General features: G+C 52.1%; 1 protein-coding gene across 11 annotated transcripts in view; it reads left to right on the top strand.

The window, feature by feature from the left end:
- ABLIM3 (actin binding LIM protein family member 3) overlaps positions 1 to 25,751 on the top strand; it is a 110,166-nt gene that overhangs the window by 55,380 nt on the left and 29,035 nt on the right. For 9 of the 11 annotated variants that reach the window (XR_012160250.1, XR_012160253.1, XR_012160256.1 and 6 more), the window contains 5 exons: positions 495 to 635; positions 5,988 to 6,171; positions 11,203 to 11,315; positions 16,764 to 16,890; positions 21,839 to 21,932. Coding sequence is in view for 3 of the 11 variants with exons in the window: in XM_073355824.1 (XP_073211925.1) it covers positions 495 to 635; positions 5,988 to 6,171; positions 11,203 to 11,315; positions 16,764 to 16,890; positions 21,839 to 21,932 (659 nt within the window). In the remaining 8 variants the exon portion in view is untranslated. Of the gene's footprint in view, positions 1 to 494; positions 636 to 5,987; positions 6,172 to 11,202; positions 11,316 to 16,763; positions 16,891 to 21,838; positions 21,933 to 25,751 lie in introns of those variants that run through there. The other 2 variants (XR_012160251.1, XR_012160257.1) reach the window with 2 other exon arrangements.

Genomic DNA, 25,751 nt, shown 5'->3' on the forward strand with positions numbered 1-25,751 from the left:
TGTCTCAAGACCTTGCAGAGCTTATAAAGCTGGGTCAGTCTCATTATCCTCAGTGTGCAGATGGGGAAACACAGATGGGGCCGTGGCCTGCCGTGAATCTGGGGCAGAGCAAGGAGCAGAACACCAGGTTTCTTGACTCCCAGTCCCTTACTCTGCTCAGTAGAGCTACCTCTCACTGACAGCCCATCTGGGGCATGTACGGTTTTCACAGAGGTGACGAATTGCTGACAGTTTTCACTACGTAGCTCTTCTCCATCACTATTATGACTAGTGTTTATTATTCGTATTGCAGTCGCACCTAGGAGCCCCAGTCATGGATCTGGGCCCCATTGTGCTAGGTGCTTTACAAACACTCAACAAAAAGATGGTTTAAGTTCACAGTTTAAGTTGTGTTGGACTGATGACTTGCAGCCAGCTGGGCAGTGCCCCGTTGGGACACACTGCTTCCCTCGTGATAACACACGCTGTCTTTGTCACTCTCTCCTTTTCACCAGCAGTTCCCTATCAACAAAACCCGTATAGCTCCCGGGGCAGCTCCACCGTCATCCAGTGCTACCGCTGCGGAGACACATGTAAGGGAGAGGTGGTGCGCGTCCAGAGCAATCACTTCCACATCAGGTGCTTCACCTGCCAAGGTAGGAGGCTACAGCTTTAAGGATTTCTGGTCGTGCTGCCCCACCTACCTGGTATCTGTGCTGGAAGCTGAAAGGCCTCTGTCTGACTAATCCAGCCCCACTGAGTCGTGGTGAAACCTACGTGGTTCTCACAAGGAGTTCTGATTCCCTGGGTGGGGATTTAGTGCTTGTGCACAGGAGAGACAGAGAGCTGGCTAGAGCCAGGCTTGGGGGAGTGCTGCGCAAACTCCGCCCCCTTCTCTCCTACCCCAATAGCTCTGTGTATGCACCTCAATTCCACATTTGCAAACCTCTCTGCTAGTCTAGTCCTGGCATCCCACATGGGTCTTCCAGGGCACCGTAATCCTGCCCTACAGCCCCCCTTTCCTTTTCTAGTCTTGGACCTTTGCACAGCTCAGCTCATGTACCATGATCCTGATCTGCATGCATGGCCTTGCTGTCTGCCTCAGCCAGTATCCTAGTAGTCCTCCTGCCCCAGGGAGAGGGGAGAAGAGAGTAGCTGTTCTGAGCCTTGCTGCTGCCCCCAGGCTTCCTTGACAGCGAGCTGGCCCCAGCTGAGATAAAACCTGGAGGAAAGGGGGCAGAAACCAAGAGCTGCTCCTGGCAGGGTCCTCAACTGGTAACTGACTAATCCACAATAATGAAGTCGACTGATATGAAATGAAGATGAAATCAATGTGCTCCAGGACGCCATGTACTGCAGCTAGGGCTAAACTCCCTCAGGGGACTCCTGGGGGACAGCGCATTTGCTCCAGAGGTGCTTTCACACAGGCTGATCAAAGGAGAAACGCCCTGCACACCCCCAACTTCCCCATTGGCCATGTGCTGCTGCAAGGCTTCAAAGACACTCTCACGCTTAATAAGGCAGATCAGTGAAGATGCCAAGTAGAGATGTTAAGCCTGGCCCCAGTGCATCTCCTGCAGCAGCTGGGATGGGAAATACACCTGACCCCATCTGTATCCGCAAAGCCCCACATACGTTTGCTGCACCGGATAAATGAAAGGTTAATAGCAGTTAATTCATTTGACAAGGCCCACCAACCTGTGTAGGAGAAGTGTGGGCTTCTTACTTTCTAATTTCAGCCGGATCCTGGGACTTGCCTCACTCTGGGAATGAGCCAACGGGGGGTGGAGGATGGGGCGTAGGGTTGTGACGATGGTTTGTGTGTTGTGGACACCTGGCCACTAGGAACTTCACAGAGAGCCACCAACTCACTTCACGCAGGGGCCATCACATTCCCAACAGCTGGCAAGGCCTTCCTGGCAAAGTGCCCTGAGCAGCATTGCAGTCTGCCTCCTGGAGCCGTAAAGCTCCCCCTGCCCACCGTTGTGCATTGCCCAAACACACCAGTTCCCTGTGCTCTTTCTGGGCCATTTGCCGTGACTGCTGAGAGCAACGTGGGCCAGTTGGGCTCCTTCCCCGGTCCTGAGGATGGCTTTAAGGGGAGCAGAGCTGAGAGGCCGTTAAAGCCAATGGCCCTGAACAGATGCTAACGGGCTCCTTAGTCCGTTTATTAAAAGAGCCGCTCTTATGAGGCCAATAACGGGATCTATAAATTGTAAAGTACAGAATTACTAGGGTTTCTTTCTTACAAACCTCTACCCCTCCTAGTTCCCTCACGCTAACCTGGGCACAAATCACCTGCACTTAGTGACTCCTTCATGCACAGGAAGGGAGGAGGGTGTCTCTTTCCAGGGTAGTTTTGGTCTCTCGCACAGTCAGAGCCCACCCCACGTACACACTATCTCTCTCTCTGTAGATATATATATACGTACATCTCCTTTGCATGCACACACCGCCCTGTGTGTACACAGGGACCCGCCCCCCCCCAGGTTACAGCCAGCCTTAGATTCCCAGATTCCCAGACACCCCCACCGCCGGGCCCAGGCCGCTCTCGGGGCTGGCCTGCAGGTGCATGGCGCTCTGCTGCAGAAACCCCTCCCCCACTGCGTTATCTGTGCGAAACAGCAAAGTCTTCCACCAGACAAAGAGCTCAGACTGGCTCCAGCTTCAAAGGGGACGAGGAGCCACCGGGGAGAGCTTGGCAGCGGCTGCCATCTGATTTCAAAGTGAAAGGGAATAAATTATGAGAGGAAACCCTTCTCCCACACCTGCCCCTCCCAGCTTCTTCCCCACCCAGCCTCACCTTTCCCCAACCCCTGTGCTGGCCTCCTTGCTTGCAGCCCTGCTCCCCCGCCAGGCTTCCCATATCTCCCCTGCCTGCCCTCAGCCCAGAGCGCTCGATAGCGATTGCCCAACGGTTAGCGCCAACGTGCTTCTGGCCCTGGGGCAGATGGGGCCAAAATCTGCCTCTGCAGCTCTTGCCTCTGTGTCTGGGCCTGCGCTGAGTCTGACAGAGCTGGTCCGTCCTTCTGTCCATCGTCATCCCTGCGGCACCTGGAGGATGCAGAAGGAGGAATGAGGAGGCACCTGCTATTGTTCTGCCCCAGGGCTGCTTGCCGAGTGAAGCAACAGCACTGTCTGCTCCGAGAGGCCCGGGGAGCTGAGCGTTACCCCACAGGTGGCACTGTCCCCAGCGGGGAGGTGGGGAGTGGATGCACATCTGTGCAAAGGTGGGAGAAACACAGCACTACACAGAGCTGTTGCAGACTTTGGGGGGCTGCGTGCTGCTTCTGCAGGTCTGGGCATTCCAGCTGCTTTCTGAATGGAGGTGGGGGCAGGCACTGATGGTTGAGCAGGAGAGGGGAAGCTGGAGGTATCAGTGGAGGCAGTGAGAAGAAGGGTTGTTCTGAGAAGCTCCTCTTGCAGATAAGTGTCCCTGGCAGGGCATAAGGCTCAGAGGGCTGGACAGATATCTGCTCCCAGGCCTGCAATGCCTTGGACAAGCACACAGGAGAGCTGCACAGAGCATGGCTGGCAGCTTAGCATTAAATACCCCAAGGGGTTGCTGGACTTCCGTTGAGTGTTCAAGTCTCTCCAAGCACCATGCAAGTCCGGTCCGCCCCTCCAAGTGCAGACCCAGCCCCCCTGACTGTAAGCTGGACTCCCCACACAGCTTAGCTGTTCTGTTCTACAACTTGGTGCTAGGGGAGGGAGCCTGGGGTATTAGAGCATGGAACCAGATTAATCCGTGTTGTGGCAGGTGCCACAGACTTCCTGTGTGACCTTGGAGCACCAAGTCACTACCCTTCCCCTGACTCAGTTTCCCCACTTGTAAAATAGGGATGGTGATACTGCCCAATGGCACAGAGGGACTGTGGGGCATTAATGTCAATAAAGTGCTTTGAGATAATCTTGGCACTTTCCCCTGCCTCATTCCTGGGTGCCCGGATCTCTCTGCTGAGCTTGTGGAATGAGAGGGCATATAAGAGAGCCTGAAGCATGAGTTTGCACTCCTGAGTTGATGCAGTGATGTTAAATCACACACACACCCTGCCAGGGCTTTGGGCCCCATCCATTCGCAGACCAGAATTAGCTCTTTGTCTGCCCCATCAAGCAAGCAGCACCCCTTGGCCACTCAGCCCCCGACAGGCATTTTCATGCATCATTCAGCCATGCCACCTGCATGGCAGTTCTAACGGCAGCCTCTTTCTCCTGGAGAAGTTAATGGGCTGAGATTAGTCCTGTTCCTGTCTCCAGCATCAGCAGCTCTGTGCTCCTACTCCCATTGCTATTTTCCAGGGCTGTGAATGCCTTTGCCATGACAAAGCAGCAGGAGCAGCAGCTGAATCCTGCTGATTCTTGATTTCTTTTAAAAGAAACAAACTGAAGAGGCACCTGTCACCCATGGGAGCTTCCTGGGGTGGTTTAAAAGCTCCTGGTAACAGTCCCAAGTCATGGGCAAAACTAAGGGAGCAGAAGATGCACCATCCAGGCCGGATGGATTGTGCCACTGAATGCTCGGTTGCCTGCTCTGCTACTCTCTGCAGTTGCACCTCCTTGCAGCAGATCTCCCAGGCTGAAGGGGGGATTTCACTGGAAAACCCTCAGTTCTGTACCCCTGCTCAAAGGACAATCCCTGGAGCGTGTGGTGCTTTATTGGTATTGAAAGAGAGTCAAGGTAAAAGTCAGACTCGTAATCATGACACTCACCTCATGCTGGTGCCACTGTAATCTGATGCCACAGCAGGTGAAGGAGGGGGTGGTGGCTGCCTTTCCAAACCTGGCACAGCAGCCTTGGGGCCAGGCTTATCCATTAGAGCCACTGGACAGCTACTGCAGCTACGTGGCCTCTTTCCTAGCCAAGCCTGCAGGAAGAGCTTGCCAGTGCGTAAGCCCTAGGGCTGGGGCTGGGTGGAGGAAGTTTGCATGGCTCCTGTCCCCAGCATGCCTGGCGCTAGCTAATACTACCCGGAGATCACTTTCATGAGCACTAAAGCAATTAACATTTAAAAAACCTTTTACATTTGTAAAGGCACAATGTAGAGGGAAGAGGGATGTGCCTGACCCTGTGTAGGTGCCATCAGGTGTGGTGGGCAGGGCGAGGGAATAATGCAGCTCTTGGATTAGCCTAATCCATGTCCGGTCGTGCCAGGCTGCTCTGCACTGGAATCATCTTGCTGGCGAGTTCCTTTGACCATTGCGTGCGGCCTACAGTTTCCTCTCAGCAGGGCCCATCCCTTTCCAAAACCAGGAGGCTTCATCCTGGACTGGGCCCGCAGCCCAACAGTGACATCTTGTGGGGCTGAAGGAGGTGCCCACCGGCCCCTCAGCATTTCAGAGCTGGCCAACTGTGGAAAGGGAGGAACCTACTGAGATGTCTGCAGTTCCCAGGCCAGATCCCCGCCCCCAAGGCTCCTGATCAAGTTTTTGGAACAATCACATTTGGGAGACTACGGCTGAAGAATTCATGCTAGGTTTTCCCGGAGACCCTCTCGGTGTGCACTGGGATGTGGCTAGTGACTTCTATAGAGAAGTCCAGCCCAGTGGGCTATGTTGGTCAACGGAGTTAGTGCTTCACCTTAATGCTTATTCTCTGAGGCTTAATTCAAAGCTCCCATGTGCGTAGGCCACGTTGCAACCATTTAAAAAAAAAAAAGGTGGGGCTGTAGGAAAGGGAGGAATGTGAAAACCAGGAGTGAAGATACAGGGGCCCCGAGGGGACCTCTGTAAAGATGACTGGGGGAGCACATGGCCTCACTCCCTGCGTGCCCTCAGCTGCTGTTCCTATGGGATTGGGTGCAGCATGCCCTGGAGCATTCCAAGTGCTTTGCTGAGATGCTGTGACCATGCCAGCCCAGGCCGACCCCCCCTGTGACTTCACTTTGACTCAGGAAAGTCCCACCGCGTGGCACCTCTCGGAAGCCCTTGGAGGAAACATGCCCAGCTTGTGAAGGTGCTCGCTGCTGAGCTGACTGTTCTCCCCTTGGGGTTGTTTTCTCCCTCTCTAGTGTGCGGCTGTGACCTGGCCCAGTCAGGCTTCTTCTTTAAGAATGGAGAATACATCTGCACCCATGACTACCAGCAGCTCTATGGGACCCGCTGCGACAGCTGCCGCGACTTCATCACTGGAGAGGTCATCTCTGCCCTGGGCAGGACATACCACCCCAAGTGCTTTGTCTGCAGCATGTGCAGGTGAGTTGGACATGCAGCTGCAGGGTACCACACCCCCTCCCCAGGGGCAGGCCAATGCCTGAAGCTCGGAAGGCACTGCTGGTTTTCAGGCCAGTGCTGGGGCAAAGGACCCGTCTCAGCAATGCCCTGAATGTATTTTGTAGCTTGGTGTAATGGGTGCCCTAAGACATAGCAAACATGCTATTCCCACCAGGGACATTGCAGTGGGTGGTGCCGGGGGGCGGGGGCGGCGACGACGACAACGACATACATCAATTCTTTGGATTTTCTCTCCTTACTCCACTTTGCCCAAAGTCTGGCATCCCAATAAGCAAGTCTTCCATTTCCTGCCTCAGTGAAAGCCACAGGGAAGCAGCAAAGCAAGTCAGAACCCTCACCTTTCACCCCTGGGGAACTGAGTTCCAATCCTGGATGAGTTTACTACTGAAAGTAGCTTTGGTGAATTCCTAACCAGACCCTCTGGCTTTGCACAATCCCCACCTTGGCTGAATGGAGATAATCTGTTCATCACACAGGACTGAAATAGCCTGGTGCTAAGGGCAGGGCTGAGGTGCATTGACGGAGCTGCGGGGGTGCAGGACTGGAATGGCAGGGTGCTAAGGGCAGGGCTGAGGTGCATTGACGGAGCTGCGGGGGTGCAGGACTGGAATGGCAGGGTGCTAAGGGCAGGGCTGAGGTGCATTGACGGAGCTGCGGGGGTGCAGGACTGGAATGGCAGGGTGCTAAGGGCAGGGCTGAGGTGCATTGACGGAGCTGCGGGGGTGCAGGACTGGAATAGCAGGGTGCTACGGGCAGGGCTGAGGTACATTGATGGAGCTGTGGGGGTGCAGGACTGGAATAGCAGGGTGCTAAGGGCATGGCTGAGATGCATTGATGGAGCTGCAGGGGTGCAGGACTGGAATAGCAGGGTGCTACGGGCAGGGCTGAGGTGCATTGAGGGAGCTGTGGGGGTGCAGGACTAGAATAGCAGGTGCTAAGGGCAGGGGTGAGGTGTGGTAGCAGCATCATGTGGGAGAAGCTTACAATGGCCTTGCCGTTCAGAGACACTGCACAGAACTGTGTTTTTGAAAGAATGAACTAAACCAACTAACTAACTAGCAGGAGAGCTTGTTCCTCAGCAGAGGTGTTGCTAAGGTCTTCATGGCCATATGTCTCCCTGAGCCAGCGTGTGCAAAGGAATGAGCTGACTTGCTGTGGCTTTTCCTTTTCACACTGCTGGTAATTACTGCCAAGGTGCATGAGCTGGACTGAGAGCATGTCAGGATCTGACATGTTAAATGTTAGTACAAGGTGAATAAACGTTACTGCAGACACTGAAGGGGTCTGACATTTTGGGGTTCAACCCAGATCTGTAAGGGGTTGTGTCACCACCTCCCTTGCAGCTCTGGGTGTCTTAAATGCATGCTATGTTGCTGTTGCTCTCAGCCCGGAGACCAATAGCCAGCATACACACATGCAGGTTACATCTCCCTTCCAGTTACTGTTTGCTGCAGGGTGACATCAACACTCTGTCCCAAATATCTCCAAACCTGTCTCCCTGCCGTGCCCAGTCCTCTGCTGAAACGCTCACAGAAGAGAAACAGCAGTGTATTATCTGGACTGGAGCTAATAATCACTTCAGTTCAATTAAAGCACTGGGTTGTTTTAGGCAGAAGTGAAACAAGTTTATTTAATCAAAAAGAGAGAGATTTTAAGCAAGCTCAGATCTAAGGGATAAAGGTAGAAAGAGTTACAAACAACCCTCCCCAAAGTAAAAATATCCCTTCTAATGGCTAAGGCCTAACTTAACAAGCTACAGTCTTTGTTCAAGGTAGTTTCCTCAGCAATCTTCCTCCTCCAGCAATGGCTGGGTAGCTCTTAATCAGGCTCCCCACAGACTCCCAGGCACTGATTTTCCTTGTCTTCTCAGGTGAAGGATAACTTAGGGGTTCGCTCCCCCTGTCTTTATAGTCCAATGAACCTTTGAAATGTGTTCTTCGGAAATGTATCCCCAGATAAAGTTCCTTTCCCTGCTGGGTGTGAATGCCAGGCTTTCTGGTGTAGACGCCAGGCTTTCTGGTGTAGACACCAGGCTGTCTTCTCTCCTGCTGGTGATTTTCACAATGCAAATTATCTCTTCCTGCAACCGCTCATACCAATGAATAGCCCATTGAATTTGGCTACACCTGTTATGAGGTGTTGGCCTCTTTTCTTTGTCTGGAGAAAACCAATTTTTAAGCTCCCCCTGACATGCCTGGTTTAAACACATTTCAGTCACATATTTCCAGCATCTATCTATTTGTGGGTTTACTGTATACAGATCAGGCAGGAATATTAATTATCAGTGAGTTATTAGTTTTCCAGTGATATATTGCATGCCACGTTTTGGGTATATCTCATGACAACAGTGTGTTGGGTGTAGTGAGTCTGTCAGTCCTGAGAAGAGTTGCTGACACGGAGCAGTGAACCACCAGCTGTGTGTCACAGGGAGCTATTAATGTCCACGGGGAACTGTAAATCTGTCTGGAGAGGGCTAGACACTGTTCCTCTAGGGCAGCTCTGAGCAGTGCTGGAGAGGGTTGGGTCTATTGCGGATGATACTAAACTGGGAGGAGTGGTAGATACGCTGGAGGGGAGGGATAGGATACAGAAGGACCTAGACCAATTGGAAGATTGGGCCAAAAGGAATCTGATGAGGTTCAATAAGGATAAGTGCAGGGTCCTGCACTTAGGACGGAAGAACCCAATGCACAGCTACAGACTAGGGACCGAATGGCTAGGCAGCAGTTCTGCGGAAAAGGACCTAGGGGTGACAGTGGACGAGAAGCTGGATATGAGTCAGCAGTGTGCCCTTGTTGCCAAGAAGGCCAATGGCATTTTGGGATGTATAAGTAGGGGCATAGCGAGCAGATCGAGGGACGTGATCGTTCCCCTCTATTCGACATTGGTGAGGCCTCATCTGGAGTACTGTGTCCAGTTTTGGGCCCCACACTTCAAGAAGGATGTGGATAAATTGGAGAGAGTCCAGCGAAGGGCAACAAAAATGATTAGGGGACTGGAACACATGAGTTATGAGGAGAGGCTGAGGGAGCTGGGATTGTTTAGCCTGCAGAAGAGAAGAATGAGGGGGGATTTGATAGCTGCTTTCAACTACCTGAAAGGGGGTTCCAAAGAGGATGGCTCTAGACTGTTCTCAATGGTAGCAGATGACAGAACGAGGAGTAATGGTCTCAAGTTGCAGTGGGGGAGGTTTAGATTGGATATTAGGAAAAACTTTTTCACTAAGAGGGTGGTGAAACACTGGAATGCGTTACCTAGGGAGGTGGTAGAATCTCCTTCCTTAGAGGTTTTTAAGGTCAGGCTTGACAAAGCCCTGGCTGGGATGATTTAACTGGGAATTGGTCCTGCTTTGAGCAGGGGGTTGGACTAGATGACCTTCTGGGGTCCCTTCCAACCCTGATATTCTATGATTCTATGATTCTATTACTTTAACACTGTGAGTGAATCAAGGGACCATTAAAGGAAGCGGGTTGGAACCAGGCACTGGACAGGCTCCCCTCAAACTGCCCTTTCAGGGCACCTCATTCCTGACTCACATCACCCCTGCTACTCCAGTCCTAGGACCCCCAACCCAGCTCAGGTGCAGCCTCTCAATGCTAATCCGTAGCCCACTATGCTATTCCTATCTGGCTCTGTACTCTGACACCCAGGTACTGAAACTCACCCTCCCCACCAACAGCGCCTTACTCTGTGTGCCCTGCCACCTGAGCAGAGCAGCAGTGCAGAGATAACCATTTGTGTTTTGCCTGTGTGACTGTGTGCGTGTCCGTGTCTCTGTGCGGGTGTTGTCCCTGTGGACGTCTGCGCCTTTGTGTGGCTGTATTCCTGAATGTTTTTGATGCATTCCTCTATACTTGGCACTGCTGCGACCGCTGCTGCAATGCTGCGTCCAGTTCTGGTGTCCACCATTGAAGAAGGATGTTGATAAATTGGAGAGGATCCAGGGAGGAGCCACAAAAATGATTAAAGGATTAAAAACCATGCCTGATAGTGATAGACTCAAGGAGCTCAATCTATTGAGTTTACCAAAGAGACGGTTAAGGAGTTTCTTGATTACAGTCTATATGTACCTACATGGGGAACAAATATTTGATAGTGGGCTCTTCAATCTAACAGAGAAAGGTATAACACAGTCCAGACAAATTCAGACTGGAAATAAGGCACACATTTTTAATAGTGAGCGTAATTAGTTACTGGAACAACTTACCAAGCATTGTGGTGGAGTCTCCATGACTGACCATTTTTAAATGGAGATTGGATGTTTTTCTAAAAGATCTGCTCTAGGAATTACTTTTGGGAGTTCTCTGGCCTGTGTTCTATATGAGGTCAAACTAGATAATCATTGTGGTCCCTTGTGCCTTTGGAATCCATTAATGTTTGTGCATGTCTCTCTCCATGTTTTGCACCCATATCTCTGGGGGTGGGTGCATGCCTCTGTGTGTGGTTGTGTGCGTTCTCCAGGGAGAGGTATCTCTATGTGTGTAGCTGTGGTTGGATGTAGGGGTGTACACTTCTGCTGGTGTATGTCTCACTGTGTGGTTGATTGTAGGTGTGTGCATTCATCTAGGTGCATGTGTACATTTCCTATATCACCATTTTTCATCAGGGGAAGAAAGCAATCCTTTGTCTTGCCTCAATCCTCCCCCTGACAAGCTGACACCCTGCTTGCTCTGCCCCTTAGACCCTTTCTTCTTCTCCCAAGATCTTCCCCACACCTGCTTCATCCTTCCCTTGGACAGCCTGATCTCACCAGGGGAGAAACTAGGAAAGAGACAGGTGCAGCTCAGCTCTTTGCAACCACTCCTGAGTGGGACCAAGACTGCTGCAGCTGGTGCCCCTGCCCTGAATGACTGCCCCATGAGGGAATAAGCGGAGGCCCATGGATGGGATTAGAAGGACAGACTAAGCCAGGGAGCAGCCATGAAGCCTAGCTGGAGCTCTAAGCAGGGGAGGTGTGTTTCTTATGCTTTCCTGCCTTCTCTGTGGCTGCAGGAAGCCGTTCCCCATTGGAGACAAAGTGACATTCAGTGGGAAAGACTGCGTCTGCCAAGCCTGTTCCCATTCGCTGATCAGCACCAAGCCTATCAAGATTCACGGGCCGAGCCGTAAGTTGGATAGATTTGATCTTGCTCTCTCATGTGTGCTGTCTGTAAAGGGTTAATTACAGGTGATCCTGCAGGTTCTGATCCCTGGTGCTATCATGTGACCTGGCAGAGAAAGCCCATCTTGGAGCAATTGCTCCATGCTAGGTCATTATGGCTGCGGTAGCCTGTGTCTTTAAGAGACCCAGCAATAGCAGGTACCAGGAAGAGAAGCAGCTGGATCCATATGCGGGGCCGGCAATGTGATCTGTTTGCTCCCTGGTGTTTCCTTAAATGTACTCAGAGGCTATGAGAAGAGTTGTACAATGTTTCCTACCACAGTTACAGACCCACGCTTTCCCATCCCCACAAGCAATCAGAGATGCTATTAGAACACAGACACTCAGCCAGGGCAGAGGACTTCTCTTGTGGTGCACATGCCCAATGCTGGATTTCTCCCCGGTGCTGGAAATAACGGGAAGGGCCCCAGTATTGCAGTGTAGTGGAGCACTGGTGAAGCGGGTGTGGTTAGGGTTCATTTGTAGAGCTGATGGGGGAGGCATCTCAGACAGGGCATCTCCCAGTTCCACCTGGGCTTTCCTTATGGCCCACTGGTGTCTGGAAATCCCATTTTGTATTCATGACCTGGCAGGGCTTTGCTAGCGAGCCCTTTGCAGCCTGAGGCAGTCTGAAGCGGCGTTTCTGAAGACAGCACTAGATTGTTGGGACAATACCCAAACCCAAAATCTGCAGGGAGGGGAGGAAGGACAAGGTGCTGTGATCCTCATGCGGATGCTGTGTTTCACCTCGCCTGTGTAAGTCTGAGGTGGGATTGCCCTGTTAAGGGAAGGCAAGGAGTAGGAGGACAAGTCATTCCTCCTGCCCTTGCTCCCAGGAGGTACAAGCCAGGCACTCTGTGACACCTGAGAGCAAGATTCAGCGCACTTGTTACGATCACAGGTAACTGAGCAATGTAGAAGCTGGGGCTGCCAGCAGCTGCTCTGGAAAAGCAGGGTCTTGCTTGCTCACTTGTGTTCTTCCTCAGAAATGTACTGAGCTCCAGGGGTTCTCTCTCTGTACATGAGCAGCACCACCCAGGGGAAACAGGCACTGGTTTTAGCTAGGGTTTTATTTACTCACTTCACCCTGCTATGGTAGCTGGGTTTGAACAGCCACCTCCCAAACCCTCACACACAGGGCCTGATCCAAAGCCCATTGGGGGCAGTGGAAAGCCTCCATTGGCTTTGATGGACTTTGGATTAGGCCTAGGATTGTCTTGTTGTTTCTTTTATATTTACAGTATCTTTCTTTTTTTCCTCTCTCTCTCTTTCTCGTTCTTTCTTTCTGTCTTGGTTCTCCCCAGTTACATTGCACTTTGGCTTTTAGAGCTCTCACCTCTTACCTCCTCCCTCCCTTTGTGTCTCTGTCTACTCAGCTTAGCAGCCTGTGTGACTGCAAAGACTTTCCTTGCTGCTCTGTGGGCTGGCTAGGGGGCATCTGGCTTTGCCCTCAACCAAAGGTGGCTGAATGCCCAATATATGGCTAGGGGGTATGGGACTTTATGCCACTGATGAGCCATTCACAGAGGGAGCAGGCTGAGGCCCTTGTCCAAGGAAGGGGGTTGCAATGAGTTAATAACTGGTCTATCCTTTGCTGGTACCCACATATACAGTGTATGGGAGAAGTCATGGGAGTACTGCATCAGCATAATTCTTGCGCAGATGGCAGAAGACTGAGATAAATGGGAGCCATGCCATCCCCTGGTGACCAAACTCTGTCATATCAGCTGTACCACACTGCTGAGTGGCAGGAGCACAAGCCCTCACTGCAGCACCAGTAAGGGACACCCCTGAGACCAGCAGGAGTCACTCACTGCTCTGCCAGGCCAGTCTGGCAGGAGTCCTGCAAATGTTGCACTGTTCAGCAGGTGCCCAAGAGAGCACACCAGTGTCAGCTGGTGGGTGGGAGACAGGGTGTGTTGGGCAGCCAGCCCTACATTTGTGGAGAAGTTTTCATATGTGTTTGCCATAGAGGGTAGCAGGTGACAGCTCAAATGGAGGGAGATTCAGCCTCTCAGAAGAACAATGTCCATTTTTAGAAACTGCCATGGAAGACTTCTTCCTTCTGTTTCTCTTTGTTTTCAATGGGATTTTAATGCAAAGAAGTCTGTGGATCAGAATGTGAAAGTCACAGCACTGACCCAGTGAACCCAGACAGACCCCACGGCGCTGGCTGATCTGCCCTCACGCCACTGGGCAGGGGAAGTGGTGACTTTTTGCTTTCCCACTCGAGGCCTAAGGCCAAGGTGTGGGCCCCTGAACTGTGGAGTTTCCCATCGTGGGCTTGATTCGCGTTCCCGCCATAGCTCTCGGATTCAGGGAGCTCTTGCATTGGAGGTGTGGGGGAAAGCAGAGGGGGGAAATCCCAATTTATTATTTAAATCTAGTTCATTTTAATTTCAATTTGATTTAAGGGGGTCTGGTTTGCTCCGAACTTGGGAACCCATAAACAGTAAGTCCCCCACTTCTCTCTCGTGTGTCCACTCCATCCCATGACCCCCCCCTGAGCTGAGGCTACAGTTACGCTGGACAGAATTTTAAAATGTATCTAGGCTATAACCCTTCTTGCTTCAAGGCATGAGCCAGCCACTAACTGATGGGGTCAAGAAGAAACATCCCCTCCAGGCAGGTTATCCCATCACTGTCTGTTACAGTGCTTCCTCTGAGGCATTTGGTACTGACCACTGGCAGACATGGGGAACCGGACTGGAGAGGCCACTTGTTTGACCTGGTGTGAACCTAGCTCAGGGGTCTGGCCTTGGCATCGTGTTACAGTGTGCTCTTGTCGGCCCCAGGCATGAGAGGCCAGTGAACCCATTGCCCCAGTGGGGACACTCCTGGCAGAGCTGGACATGACAGACCCCAGATGGTGGTGATGAAAGCAGCAAGGCCCGTTTTATCCGAGCTAGAGCAGACTAGCGCTGAGTCAGCACAAGGTTGCTTTTTTTTTTTTCCCCCACCACTACCCCCCGCCCCGTGTCCATTAGGAGGCTCTTGGCAGAGAGGAAGGGAAGAGGAGCCACGTGTGTCATCTGTTTCCTCCCAACTACTTCCATCTCCTTTCCCGGTCAGGTGCCCTGGAGACCACAGCTTCTGAAATCCGCTCTCAGACGCTCCTCGGCTAGGCTGCAGAGCTGAGGTTACCCGAGGGCAGCATGGATTATTCATAACTAGCTGCAGGCGGCATCCAGGATGTGCATGAGCCAAGACAGTTTCTCTCACTGCTCCTGGCCTGCACCCTTAACACCTCCATGGCACTGCAGCCAGCTGGGGACTGCAGAGCTTCGGACCCCTAGGGGAGGTGAGGGAAGTGCCACTGTGGTCTAGTAGCAAAAGCAAGAGTAAGTTCTCAGATGAGGACATCCCCAAAGAAGGTTGCAGGCTGCTTCTGCAAGTCTCCTCCAAAGCCTCCTGACTGCCAACATAACAGGAGCAAATCTGAAAGGCGCGTGAGCAGCAAACCCGGGGGAGTTGTGCCATGTAGGGGCACGTGCCAGAGCACAGCAGAGAATGACTAACGTTGAGAAGAGGTTAATTGAGCTGCTGCTCTTTGTGCCAGGTATATAGGGTCAAAATGTCCCTCCAGTGCTGGCCAATGAGGCAGATGCATGGGGGTAAAATGCAGCTGCAAGGCTGCCCTGAAGTGTGCTGGGTAAAACACACCTTTGGTGCTGTCAAGATTACCACTCAGTTGGCTTGCAATGCACCTTATTTGTTGCATTCGTGTAGCACAGGGGACTGAAATCTCCCTGGAGACCAGCAGCAAAGAGGTTAAAAAGGAACACCTTGTCCATGTATCACACAGACTCCTGAAATCCTAGAGAGTCCCTGATGTGTGAGAGAGAGAGAGAGAGAGAGAGAGAAGGGCAGAGAAGAGTCAAAGCCGGGGCTCTAAGGCCCATATGCTTCCTGCTTCCAGCCTTGATGGGAGCCCAGGGAAATGGGAAAGGAAGGAAGGCTGGTAAATACTGCAGTGGACTGATGTAGACACAGCTTAGAGAACAGCCCTTCCTATGCTCGGCTTGCTGCCAGACACTTCCCACCATTGCTACCCGAGGGGGGAGCTATGCTAGGAGCAGTAATACAGATAGGATTCAAGGCCTGCCAGTATTTTAACCCCAGGGTCACCTAGCTCATGACCGAATGGGTAAATCTTGCTCAGCACCAGGGCTCCCACTGGTGGAGCTGAACTGCTGCTAGCAACATTGGGAAATTTTTGGCAAAGAGTCCCTGGCTACACCAGACTGCTGCATCCCCATCCACCCAAGCTGGGAAGTGGCTGTCACTGGTATTTATTCCCCTTCCAAACATGACTTCCTGCCAACTTTCGCTCTAAGAATCTCAGAAAAGCAGATCGAAAACCAGGACAAACCAAGCAGGTTGGCTGCGCCCCGATGCCCACCAAGTGAGGCCATCTGCTTTGGGCAAGGATGGGGGTGCCAGTTGCTCAGTAGGATCATGGCATGTTCCCGGTGCATTTTGCCCATGTGCTGTCTGTGGTCCTGGCCATCCCACCCAGTTTTCCTCTGAGGAGCCCAGCTCTTTCTTAGCACCAACTGTGGAAGCTTGCTACGCAATACGCAAAGTGCTGGAACTCATTAGGGAACGTACTGAAGATGCATATTCCCATTAGAAGAAAAATGCAATGTGTGTTGGGATAGCTCTCATCGGAGGCCTCTCTCCCAGCACCCATATCGGAGGATGAAAAGGTGTCTGATTCAGGGAGAGAGTGGTTTGATTCTACATGTGTGTGTGTGTGCACGCACTTCTCTCTGATTCTGTGCATGGAAATTTGTGTGTACCTGTGGGTATGTTCACACTGCAAGCTTGACTCTAGCAAGCCTGGCTAAAAATAGCAGTGAAGATAAAGTGGCATGGACCGCAGTGTGGACTATCAATGCAAGTATGTACTCCGGATTCTGGGCAAGCTTGTACAATCCAGTGCCAGGGTCCATGCTGCTGGGTCTTCACTGCTATTTTCAGCTGCGCTAGCTAGAATAAAGCCAGTGCAAGTATGCCCATCTGAGCTGCAATCACACTGCCGAATGCCGTGCAGACCTACCCTCAGTGTGAGTCTGTGTGTGTATCTGTGTGCATTGCTGTAAGTGTGGGGCTGTGCGTTTGATTCTCTCGGTGTGCACAGGATCCTGTCCCGGCTCCCAAGACTTTAGGGAATGACGGCACAAGTCAACAAAGTGTCTCAATATGTCCCCTCTAGCTTGGGCAGAGTTTGAAATATGCGAGTCACAGTGCCTTGCTCTAGGTGACAGCAAGATGAGAGCAGGGCTTCAGTGTTGCCAACTCTTGCGATTTCCCAGAGGGTTTGCCAGCTGCGCCTTCGCCAGGCTGCAGAGCCCCCTGGGGCAGGAAGCTGTGGTGGTTTCATGCTCTGCCCCATCCCTTGTCTCCCCAGACTGTGCGGGCTGCAAGGAGGAGATCAAGCACGGCCAGTCGCTCCTGGCCCTGGAGAAGCAGTGGCATGTCAGCTGCTTCAAATGCCAAACCTGCGGGATCATCCTGACCGGCGAGTACATCAGCAAGTGAGTGTCTCCTCATCCCTTCCCGGCATCCTTCACTGCACCATGGCCACTCACTGGGGAGGGAGCAAGGAGGCCGAGGGCTAGTGTACGCCCCTGGGATTGCTGCAGGCTCACGACTTCCCTCGTCCTTCAGGCTGCAGGGGCTTCAGAAGATCATATCACAAAAATGGATTTTGGGTGGGGAGCCAGCTGATCACCTGTCTCCACACACACCCCCACAGCTGGGTGGGAAGGATGCATCCTGGAAGTGCTAGACACGTCTCTGAGGAAACTTGGGGAAGGGGCTCACCATGATGGGGAGGGGGATCATTGGAATCCCTCCAAGACATGCTACTGCACAGGGAAAGGGCCGGCTGGTGAGTATGTGGCACGCATGCCCTCTTCCGAATGGAACAGCGCATCTGCTCAAGTACCTGTCAGAGGCCGTAGTGCTGGTCCCCCGGGGCAGAGTCTCCATTAGCTCGAGTGGCCTGTGCTTTTGGCCCAGGCAGGCTGTCACTCTTCCTCACCCCTTGGTGGCTGTGGTGTTGGGCACAGCAGCGGCATCGAGGGCTATGGGTCTCCGTGTGTATTTGTGACTGTCTGAGGCTGAGAGCAGGCAGCAGGGAAAGGGTTTCTTGCTCTGCATGCTGGCCAGCTGCAGGGTTTCTGGCACAGCCTTGGCTCATGAAGCATGCCCACTGTCAGGCTTTTACAGTCCAGGCTAGATGGCCCCTAGGAGGCTTCAGGCAAATTCAGTAACATTAGCAGGCAAGAGCAACTCTATTGTACCCTCGTACCACTCCTCTCCTCCTCCTCAGACTCCAGAGCACAGCTTAGCTGCCCCAGGAGTCCCACTCCATCCCCTCCTCAGAAGCTGGTCAAGGGCCAGCAGTTCCAAACAATTATCATAGAATCATAGAATATCAGGGTTGGAAGGGACCTCAGGAGGTCATCTAGTCCAACCCCCTGCTCAGAGCAGGACCAATCCTCAACTAAATCATCCCAGCCAGGGCTTTGTCAAGCCTGACCTTAAAAACTTCTAAGGAAGGAGATTCCACCACCTCCCGTGGTAACGCATTGCAGTGTTTCACCACCCTCCTAGTGAAAAAGTTTTTCCTAATATCCAACCTAAACCTCCCCCACTGCAACTTGAGACCATTACTCCTCGTTCTGTCATCTGCTACCACTGAGAACAGCCGAGCTCCATCCTCTTTGGAACCCCCTTTCAGGTAGTTGAAAGCAACTATCAAATCCCCCCTCATTCTTCTCTTCCGCAGACTAAACAATCTCAGTTCCCTCAGCCTCTCCTCATAAGTCATGTGTTCCAGTCCCCTAATAATTTTTGTTGCCCTCCGCTGGACTCTTTTCAGTTTTTCCACATCCTTCTTGTAGCGTGGGGCCCAAAACTGGACACAGTACTCCAGATGAGGCCTCACCAATGTCGAATAGAGGGGAACGATCATGTCCCTCGATCTGCTGGCAATGCCCCTACTTATACATCCCAAAATGCCATTGGCCTTCTTGGCAACAAGGGCACACTGTTGAATTATATCCAGCTTCTCGTCCACTGTAACCCCTAGGTCCTTTTCTGCAGAACTGCTGCCTAGCCTTTCGGTCCCTAGTCTGTAGCGGTGCATGGGATTCTTCCATCCTAAATGCAGGACACTGCACTTGTCCTTGTTGAACCTCATCAGATTTCTTTTGGCCCAATCCTCTAATTTGTCTTGGTCCCTCTGTATCTTATTCCTACCCTCCAGCGTATCTACCTCTCCTCCCAGTACAGTGTCATCTGCAAACTTGCTGAGGGTGCAATCCACACCATCCTCCAGATCATTTATGAAGATATTGAACAAAACCGGCCCGAGGACCGACCCTTGGGGCACTCCACTTGATACCTGCTGCCAACTAGACATGGAGCCACTGATCGCTACCCATTGAGCCCGACAATCTAGCCAGCTTTCTAGCCACCTTATAGTTATTCATCCAGCCCATACTTCTTTAACTTACTGGCAAGAATACTGTGGGAGACCGTGTCAAAAGTTTTGCTAAAGTCAAGGAACAACACGTCCACTGCTTTCCCCTCATCCACAGAGCCAGTTATCTTGTCATAGAAAGCAATTAGATTAGTCAGGCATGACTTGCCCTTAGTGAATCCATGCTGACTGTTCATGATCACTTTCCTCTCCTCTAAGTCCTTCATTGAGGACCTGCTCCATGATTTTTCCAGGGACTGAGGTGAGGCTGACTGGCCTGTAGTTCCCCGGATCCTCCTTCTTCCCTTTTTTAAAGATGGGCACTACATTAGCCTTTTTCCAGTCTTCTGGGACCTCCCCCGATCGCCATGAGTTTTCAAAGATAATGGCCAATGGCTCTGCTATCACATCCTCCAACTCCTTTAGCACTCTCGGATGCAGCACATCCGGCCCCATGGACTTGTGCTCATCCAGCTTTTCTAAATAGTCCCAAACCACTTTCTTCACAGAGGGATGGTCACCTCCTCCCCATGCTGTGCTGCCCAGTGCAGCAGTCTGGGAGCTGACCTTGTTCGTGAAGACAGAGGCAAAAAAAGCATTGAGTACATTAGCTTTTTCCACATCCTCTGTCACTAGGTTGCCTCCCTCATTCAGTAAGGGACCCACACTTTCCTTGACTTTCTTCTTGTTGCTAACATACCTGAAGAAACCCTTCTTGTTACTCTTAACATCTCTTGCTAGCTGCAACTCCAGGTGTGATTTGGCCTTCCTGATTTCACTCCTGCATGCCCGAGCAATATTTTTATTCTCTTCCCTGGTCATTTGTTCAATCTTCCACTTCTTGTAAGCTTCTTTTTTGTGTTTAAGATCAGCAAGGATTTCACTGTTAAGCCAAGCTGGTCGTCTGCCATATTTACTGTTCTTTCTACACATCGGGATGGTTTGTCCCTGTAACCTCAATAAGGATTCTTTAAAATACAGCCAGCTCTCCTGGACTCCTTTCCCCCTCATAATGACAGGTTTCAGAGTAAGAGCCGTGTTAGTCTGTATTCGCAAAAAGAAAAGGAGTATTTGTGGCACCTTAGAGACTAACCAATTTATTTGAGCATGAGCTTTCGTGAGCTACAGCTCACTTCATCGGATGCATACCGTGGAAACTGCAGCAGACTTTATATACACACAGAGATCATGAAACAATACCTCCTCCCACCCCACTGTCCTGCTGGTAATAGCTTATCTAAAGTGATCATCAAGTTGGGCCATTTCCAGCACAAATCCAGGTTTTCTCACCCTCCACCCCCCCCCACACAAACTCACTCTCCTGCTGGTAATAGCCCATCCAAAGTGACAACTCTCTACACAATGTGCATGATAATCAAGCTCACGAAAGCTCATGCTCAAATAAATTGGTTAGTCTCTAAGGTGCCACAAGTACTCCTTTTCTTTCCCCCTCATGTTATTCTCCCAGGGGATCCTGCCCATCAGTTCCCTGAGGGAGTCAGAATCTGCTTTTCTGAAGTCCAGGGTCCGTATTCTGCTGCTCTCCTTTCTTCCCTGTGTCATGATCCTGAACTTGACCATCTCATGGTCACTGCCTCCCAGATTCCCATCCACTTTTGCTTCCCCTGCTAATTCTTCCCGGTTTGTGAGCAAGGTCAAGAAGAGCTCTGCGCCTAGTTGGTTCTTCCAGCACTTGCACCAGGAAATTGTCCCCTACACTTCCCAAAAACTTCCTGGATTGTCTGTGCACCGCTGTATTGCTCTCCCAGCAGATATCAGGGTGATTGAAGTCTCCCATAAGAACCAGGGCCTGCGATCTAGTAACTTCCATTAGTTGTCAGAAGAAAGCCTCGTCCACCTCATCCCTCTGGTCCGGTGGTCTATAGCAGACTCCCACCACAACATCACCCTTGTTGCTCACACTTCTAAACTTAATACAGAGACACTCAGGTTTTTCTGCAGTTTCATACCGGAGCTCTGAACAGTCACACTGCTCTCTTACATACAATGCAATTGTAAGAGAGACATAGTGCTCTCTTACATACAATTGCTGTGGTCTGTGCAGATGCGGTGGGTCTGAGACACCAAGGGTAGCATGGGGCCCTCTTGACAGGCAGCCCGGGAGCCCTGCATCCCCTTCTGGGGGCGGAGGGGCTGCATGAGCCTGGCCTGGCTTGGGTGTGGGGGGATCAGGCACCTGGCCTGCAGGAAGATGTCCCCTTGCACTTGGAACTGCTCTCCTGCTGCTCTCTGAGAAAAGCACTGAAGCGTGAAGGTGAAGCCTGTAATAAAATCCTCGCCCTGCCCCTGTGTGGAGTGAGCAATGAGCTGGAGCCTGCAGGGGAAACAAGCTGATAGAGGAAAGGCAGCCTGCAGGGGAGTGGGTGGGGAGGGAAGGATGAGGAGAGTCTGTGGGGGGAGAGGGTGGGAGGGGCAGGGATGGGGTAGATGAGGGGAGAGGTGGGAGGGGCAGGGCTGGGGTAGATGAGGAGAGCCTGTGGTCGGGAGAGGGTAGGAAGGGGCCAGGAAGGTGAGAAGAGCTGGTGCGTACAGGCAGGGCAGGGGTAGGTGAGAAGAGTCTGTGGTGGGAGAGAGTGGGGAGGGGCGGGGCTGGGGTAGGTGAGGAGAACCTCGGGGTGGGGAGGTGCGGGGATGGGATAGGTGAGGAGAGCCTGGGGGTGGGGGGAGAGGGTGGGAATGGGCAGGGATGGGGTAGGTGAGGAGAGCCTCTGGTGGGAGGGGTGACAACTGAAGAAGCTGCCCTCTTGCTTCACCACCAACCTTCCAATGGTCACTTGCTTGCTCCCTTGATAGCAGAAGAGCCTCCCAGCAAACACCCCTCTGGGGAGGTCGTTCTAATACAGGCCACGTGTCAGCTGAGCCATTTGATGCAGTGAAAGCCACTTATCATCTGTGTGTGTGTGGGGTGGGTCTCTCAGTTGCTGCGTGCCCTCCCACTCCTCTCACTTCCTGTCTCCCTCTCTCCTCCAAAGGGACGGTGTTCCATACTGCGAATCTGACTACCATGCCCAGTTCGGCATTAAGTGTGAGACCTGTGACCGGTACATCAGTGGCAGGGTCCTGGAGGTGAGTTGGGGCAGGCAGAGAACTGCTAGCTTCCTTCCAGCAGGAGAGGGCTGGGCGAGTGAATCCCACCCACGGTGCAGAGGAACCATCTAGCCAGCCCTTTGCAGAAGGGACCCCCTGAGAGTTTTGTCATTGACCTAAGCACTGTCGTGAGCCATTTTAACTGGGTGTTTCCTAAATCACACTCTCTGCAACCCACAGCTCCTCCGGTCACACTTGGGTGATGCAAACGACTGAAAGGTAGTGGGATCTATGGGCTAGAGCAGGGCACTGCAGGTCCTCACTTCCATTCCTGGTTCTGCCACTGATTCCCTGTGCACCTAGGGGTGAGCCCTTTGCTGTCGCTGGGCCGCAGTTTCCTCCTCTATAATATGGAGGTATGGACGCTGACTGACCTCGGTATCCTGAATGCACAAGGGGCTGGCTCCCAGGGATTGGGGTGGGACAGAGCAGCACTGGCCTCTGGCGTTGGAGTCATAGCCACAGAAGCAGCAGCACTGCTTTGCAGGGCAGTGGCGAGGTGGTACAGGTGACTGTGGTAATAGAAATGGCTGGCTGATGTGGCCCAGGTGATGGGTACATACAAGAGCCAGCTACTTACTCGAAGCTGAGCAAGTTATTCCTTTCGCACAAGTGGCAGGGTGAAGGAGGATCCCCTGGTTCAGTCCTCCCAGATGGCAGGTGTCAGCATGTGTATGTAGTGTGGGTGTCTAATAGGTGTTTTCCTAGAGATCTGCGTGGGTTCTAATATGGCACCATGTCCCACACTATAATATCTGAGCACCGGGGACGGATGGATGGATGGGCAGAGGCAGTGTGGTATTTGTCCACAGAGAGCCTTGCCCCAGCACCTGAGCTGGAATTCAGTGCCTCTCCAAAGGGACCCCCTGCCCCTTCCGCAATCCTAGCCACGTTCCCCCGTTATTGGAGGCCAGGGACTTTGCCAGCCCATGTCTGATCTCCCAGGTGCAGCATGGGCATTGCTGAGCACCCATGATAACCATCAGTTACTGCCCCTGCTCTCCTGGTGACACTGGCATATTTTTCAGATGCTTCTCTCAATACAGTCACCTAGGAGCGTGATTGTAGCCAGACTCCACTCCCCCTACCAGTTGCCATGGCAACACATCCAACAGGGCTGCTAGTCATGTGGCTGTGTACTAGCAGGGGAAAGGCTTGGCAGAGGTGCAGAGCTGTCTGCAAGGGGAAGCAGCAGGCCCGAGCCAAGCCCACTAGCCACGCCCTTTAGGCTGGTAGAATGAGCCAGCGGTGAAGAGCAAGCATCCAAGAGAGACAGGCCAGTCAAGAGGAGAAGCGGGAGTTCATGTGAATGGTATTAGCGAGTCCAAGCAGCATTGTATTGTTCTTTTAGCAAGGATGCAGCACAGAGGACCTGGCTAGTTTCTACATCCCAGCAGGGCTTTAGGTGTGATTCTTTAGTAGAAAGAAAAGGAGTACTTGTGGCACCTTAGAGACTAACCAATTTATTTGAGCATAAGCTTTCGTGAGCTACAGCTCACTTCATCGGATGCATAAAGTGGAAAGTACAGTGAGGAGATTTTATATACACACAGACCATGAAAAAATACACATTGTAAGGAGAGTGATCACTTAAGATGAGCTATTACCAGCAGGAGAGTGGGGTGGGGGAAGAGAAAACCTTTTGAAGTGATAATCAAGGTGGGCCATTTCCAGCACATTTCCAGGAGTTAACAAGAACGTCTGAGGAACTCCGTCCCTTTAATGGAGCTCATTCCAAGTGCTGTTTGTCAGGGAGGGCACTGCAAAGGAGGTGTCTTGGGCTCCTCATGGTTCCCACGCCAGGTTAGTCCTAGGCAGAAGGCATGGAGGGCTTTTCTAACTCCGACACCCTCAGGGACACGAAGGGGGCCTGAAATCCAGAGGTGCCAGCAGAGTGATCCTGCTGGCCACTGCTCTCACTCAACTTGGCTGTTTTTTGAAAGAAATTTTTCAAGTGAATTTAGTGCCCTGGAGAGGGGTCCTGTGTGTACCACCATGATGGGCACTGTATGGGCAGCTGCAGGGGAGTGTGCCTCGTCGCTGCCCTGGAGGGAGTGGGGTACTGTCTCTGTGGCTTCCCTGCTGAGCCAGCCGGCAACTGTGGTGGTAGCTGGGCTGAGGCCTCTCTCACTCATTCTGTGCAGGAGCCACCAAAGAGCCGGGAGATGGTAGTTGCTTTTGGTCCCCTACTGAACTGGGCTGGCTCCAAAGCAGTGACTTTGAGGCGAAAATCTCTGGATGCTGGTACCAAGCCCCCTGGGCCATCCAACCCTTTCCCCATCCCGTTCAGGGGACTATCGCTAACAAGTGGCTGAAGCTGAGACCTGGGTGCTGTGCACTCTTGAGCTCTCATCCTGGCTCTGACACTGACTCCCTTTGTGACCTCAGCCAAATCACCTCACCTCTTTGGATCCATTCCATCAGAGGTCAATGTGCACGTGCTTGGAGAGCAAAAGGGCAGAGTTGTACCAGAAAAGTGACCACCAGGGGGAAATATAGAGTGAGAGGAGCTGCCTTGCCTTCCACCTTCTTGCCCCGTCCTGGGGCTGTTCTTCATGCTGCCACACTGCTCTTCTGCCTCCTCTGTGTCCACGTTACGCCACCTCACCAGCTTGTAACTGACACCACCGTTCACACCCACCTCCATCATTGGTTCCTGCTTCAGCCTCCCCATCTGCGATGGGGGGATAATGATCCTTTCATGGCCTGCTGTGGGGAGGAATTGATTCATGTCTGTGCAGCGTTCTGAACATTAGCCATGCCCCGTTAGTTGAGATCTCTGCTGCAACAGGCAGGTGGGATTCCCTGTGCCCAGGCAAGGGAACTGTGCAATAGTGACCAAGTGGGCTGGAAATAAATCAGCTGGGCTCTGGGGTACCTCTGGGCAGACTCTGTTACTGACTTTCATCCAGCTATTGGAATGGAGCTGAGGGAAACAGGGCATGGGGAGCGGATGTGCTGTGCAGTGAAGGCTGCAGAGAGATGGAGACGCAGAGAGCTCTTGGGGCACTACTTGACCTATCTTTCTAGAAAGCCAGTGCAGTGTCCCTCCTCAGTCATGGCCTGGAATGTGAGTGACCCCTCACCTTTCTCCCATGTCTCTTCTGCTCCTGCATTGCTCTGAAGAGGGCTCCTTCTGCACCTCTGGCCAGCGAGTGCCAATCACAAACCAGTCACTAGGCTAGGGTGGGATGCTGAATTATTTTCCTTAAAGCAACAGGCTTTCATTGTCTTGTCTGGCAGAGCTCAAAATAGAAGAGGCTCCTTTAAATAATTTTAGGCCTTAATGAGCTTTCTTGCGCTATCCCATGACCCTCTGGGTGTTCCAAATGACTGTGAGTTGTGCAGTCAGCCTTGAATGATTAATGAATCTTTAAGGGACCCCACGTAATAATGAGTAGCTCTCTTCACTCACAGCTTCCATCAGGCTTTTACAATGGCTGTAATTGTAATCAATACAAAATAAACAAGATTGTTGCATTCTGCTTTGAAGTGTAATCACTTCTCCTTGCAGAGGGACTGTTGAGTTTTAAATTGTGGATGTTTGTTTCAGAGCTTGTGATTAAAGGGAAAGATAAGCCTGAACTGTGGTGTACTCTGCTCTGCACAGCCAAGCTAGTGTATCTCAGTGCTGACCGGCAGTGTCCCATCCTATTTAAAGCCTGTGTCTCCACACAGCTCAGCCAATACAGCTCAGTATTGACCTGACCTGTAATAACCCTTGCTATTCCAGTCACAGGGTACACCTCCCCAAAGTGTCTGGAATAAAAATAGCCAAAGCCTTTCTGAACAATGGGA

Source organism: Lepidochelys kempii, chromosome 8 (genome assembly GCF_965140265.1).
Source record: "Lepidochelys kempii isolate rLepKem1 chromosome 8, rLepKem1.hap2, whole genome shotgun sequence".
Classification (NCBI taxonomy): domain Eukaryota; kingdom Metazoa; phylum Chordata; order Testudines; family Cheloniidae; genus Lepidochelys; species Lepidochelys kempii.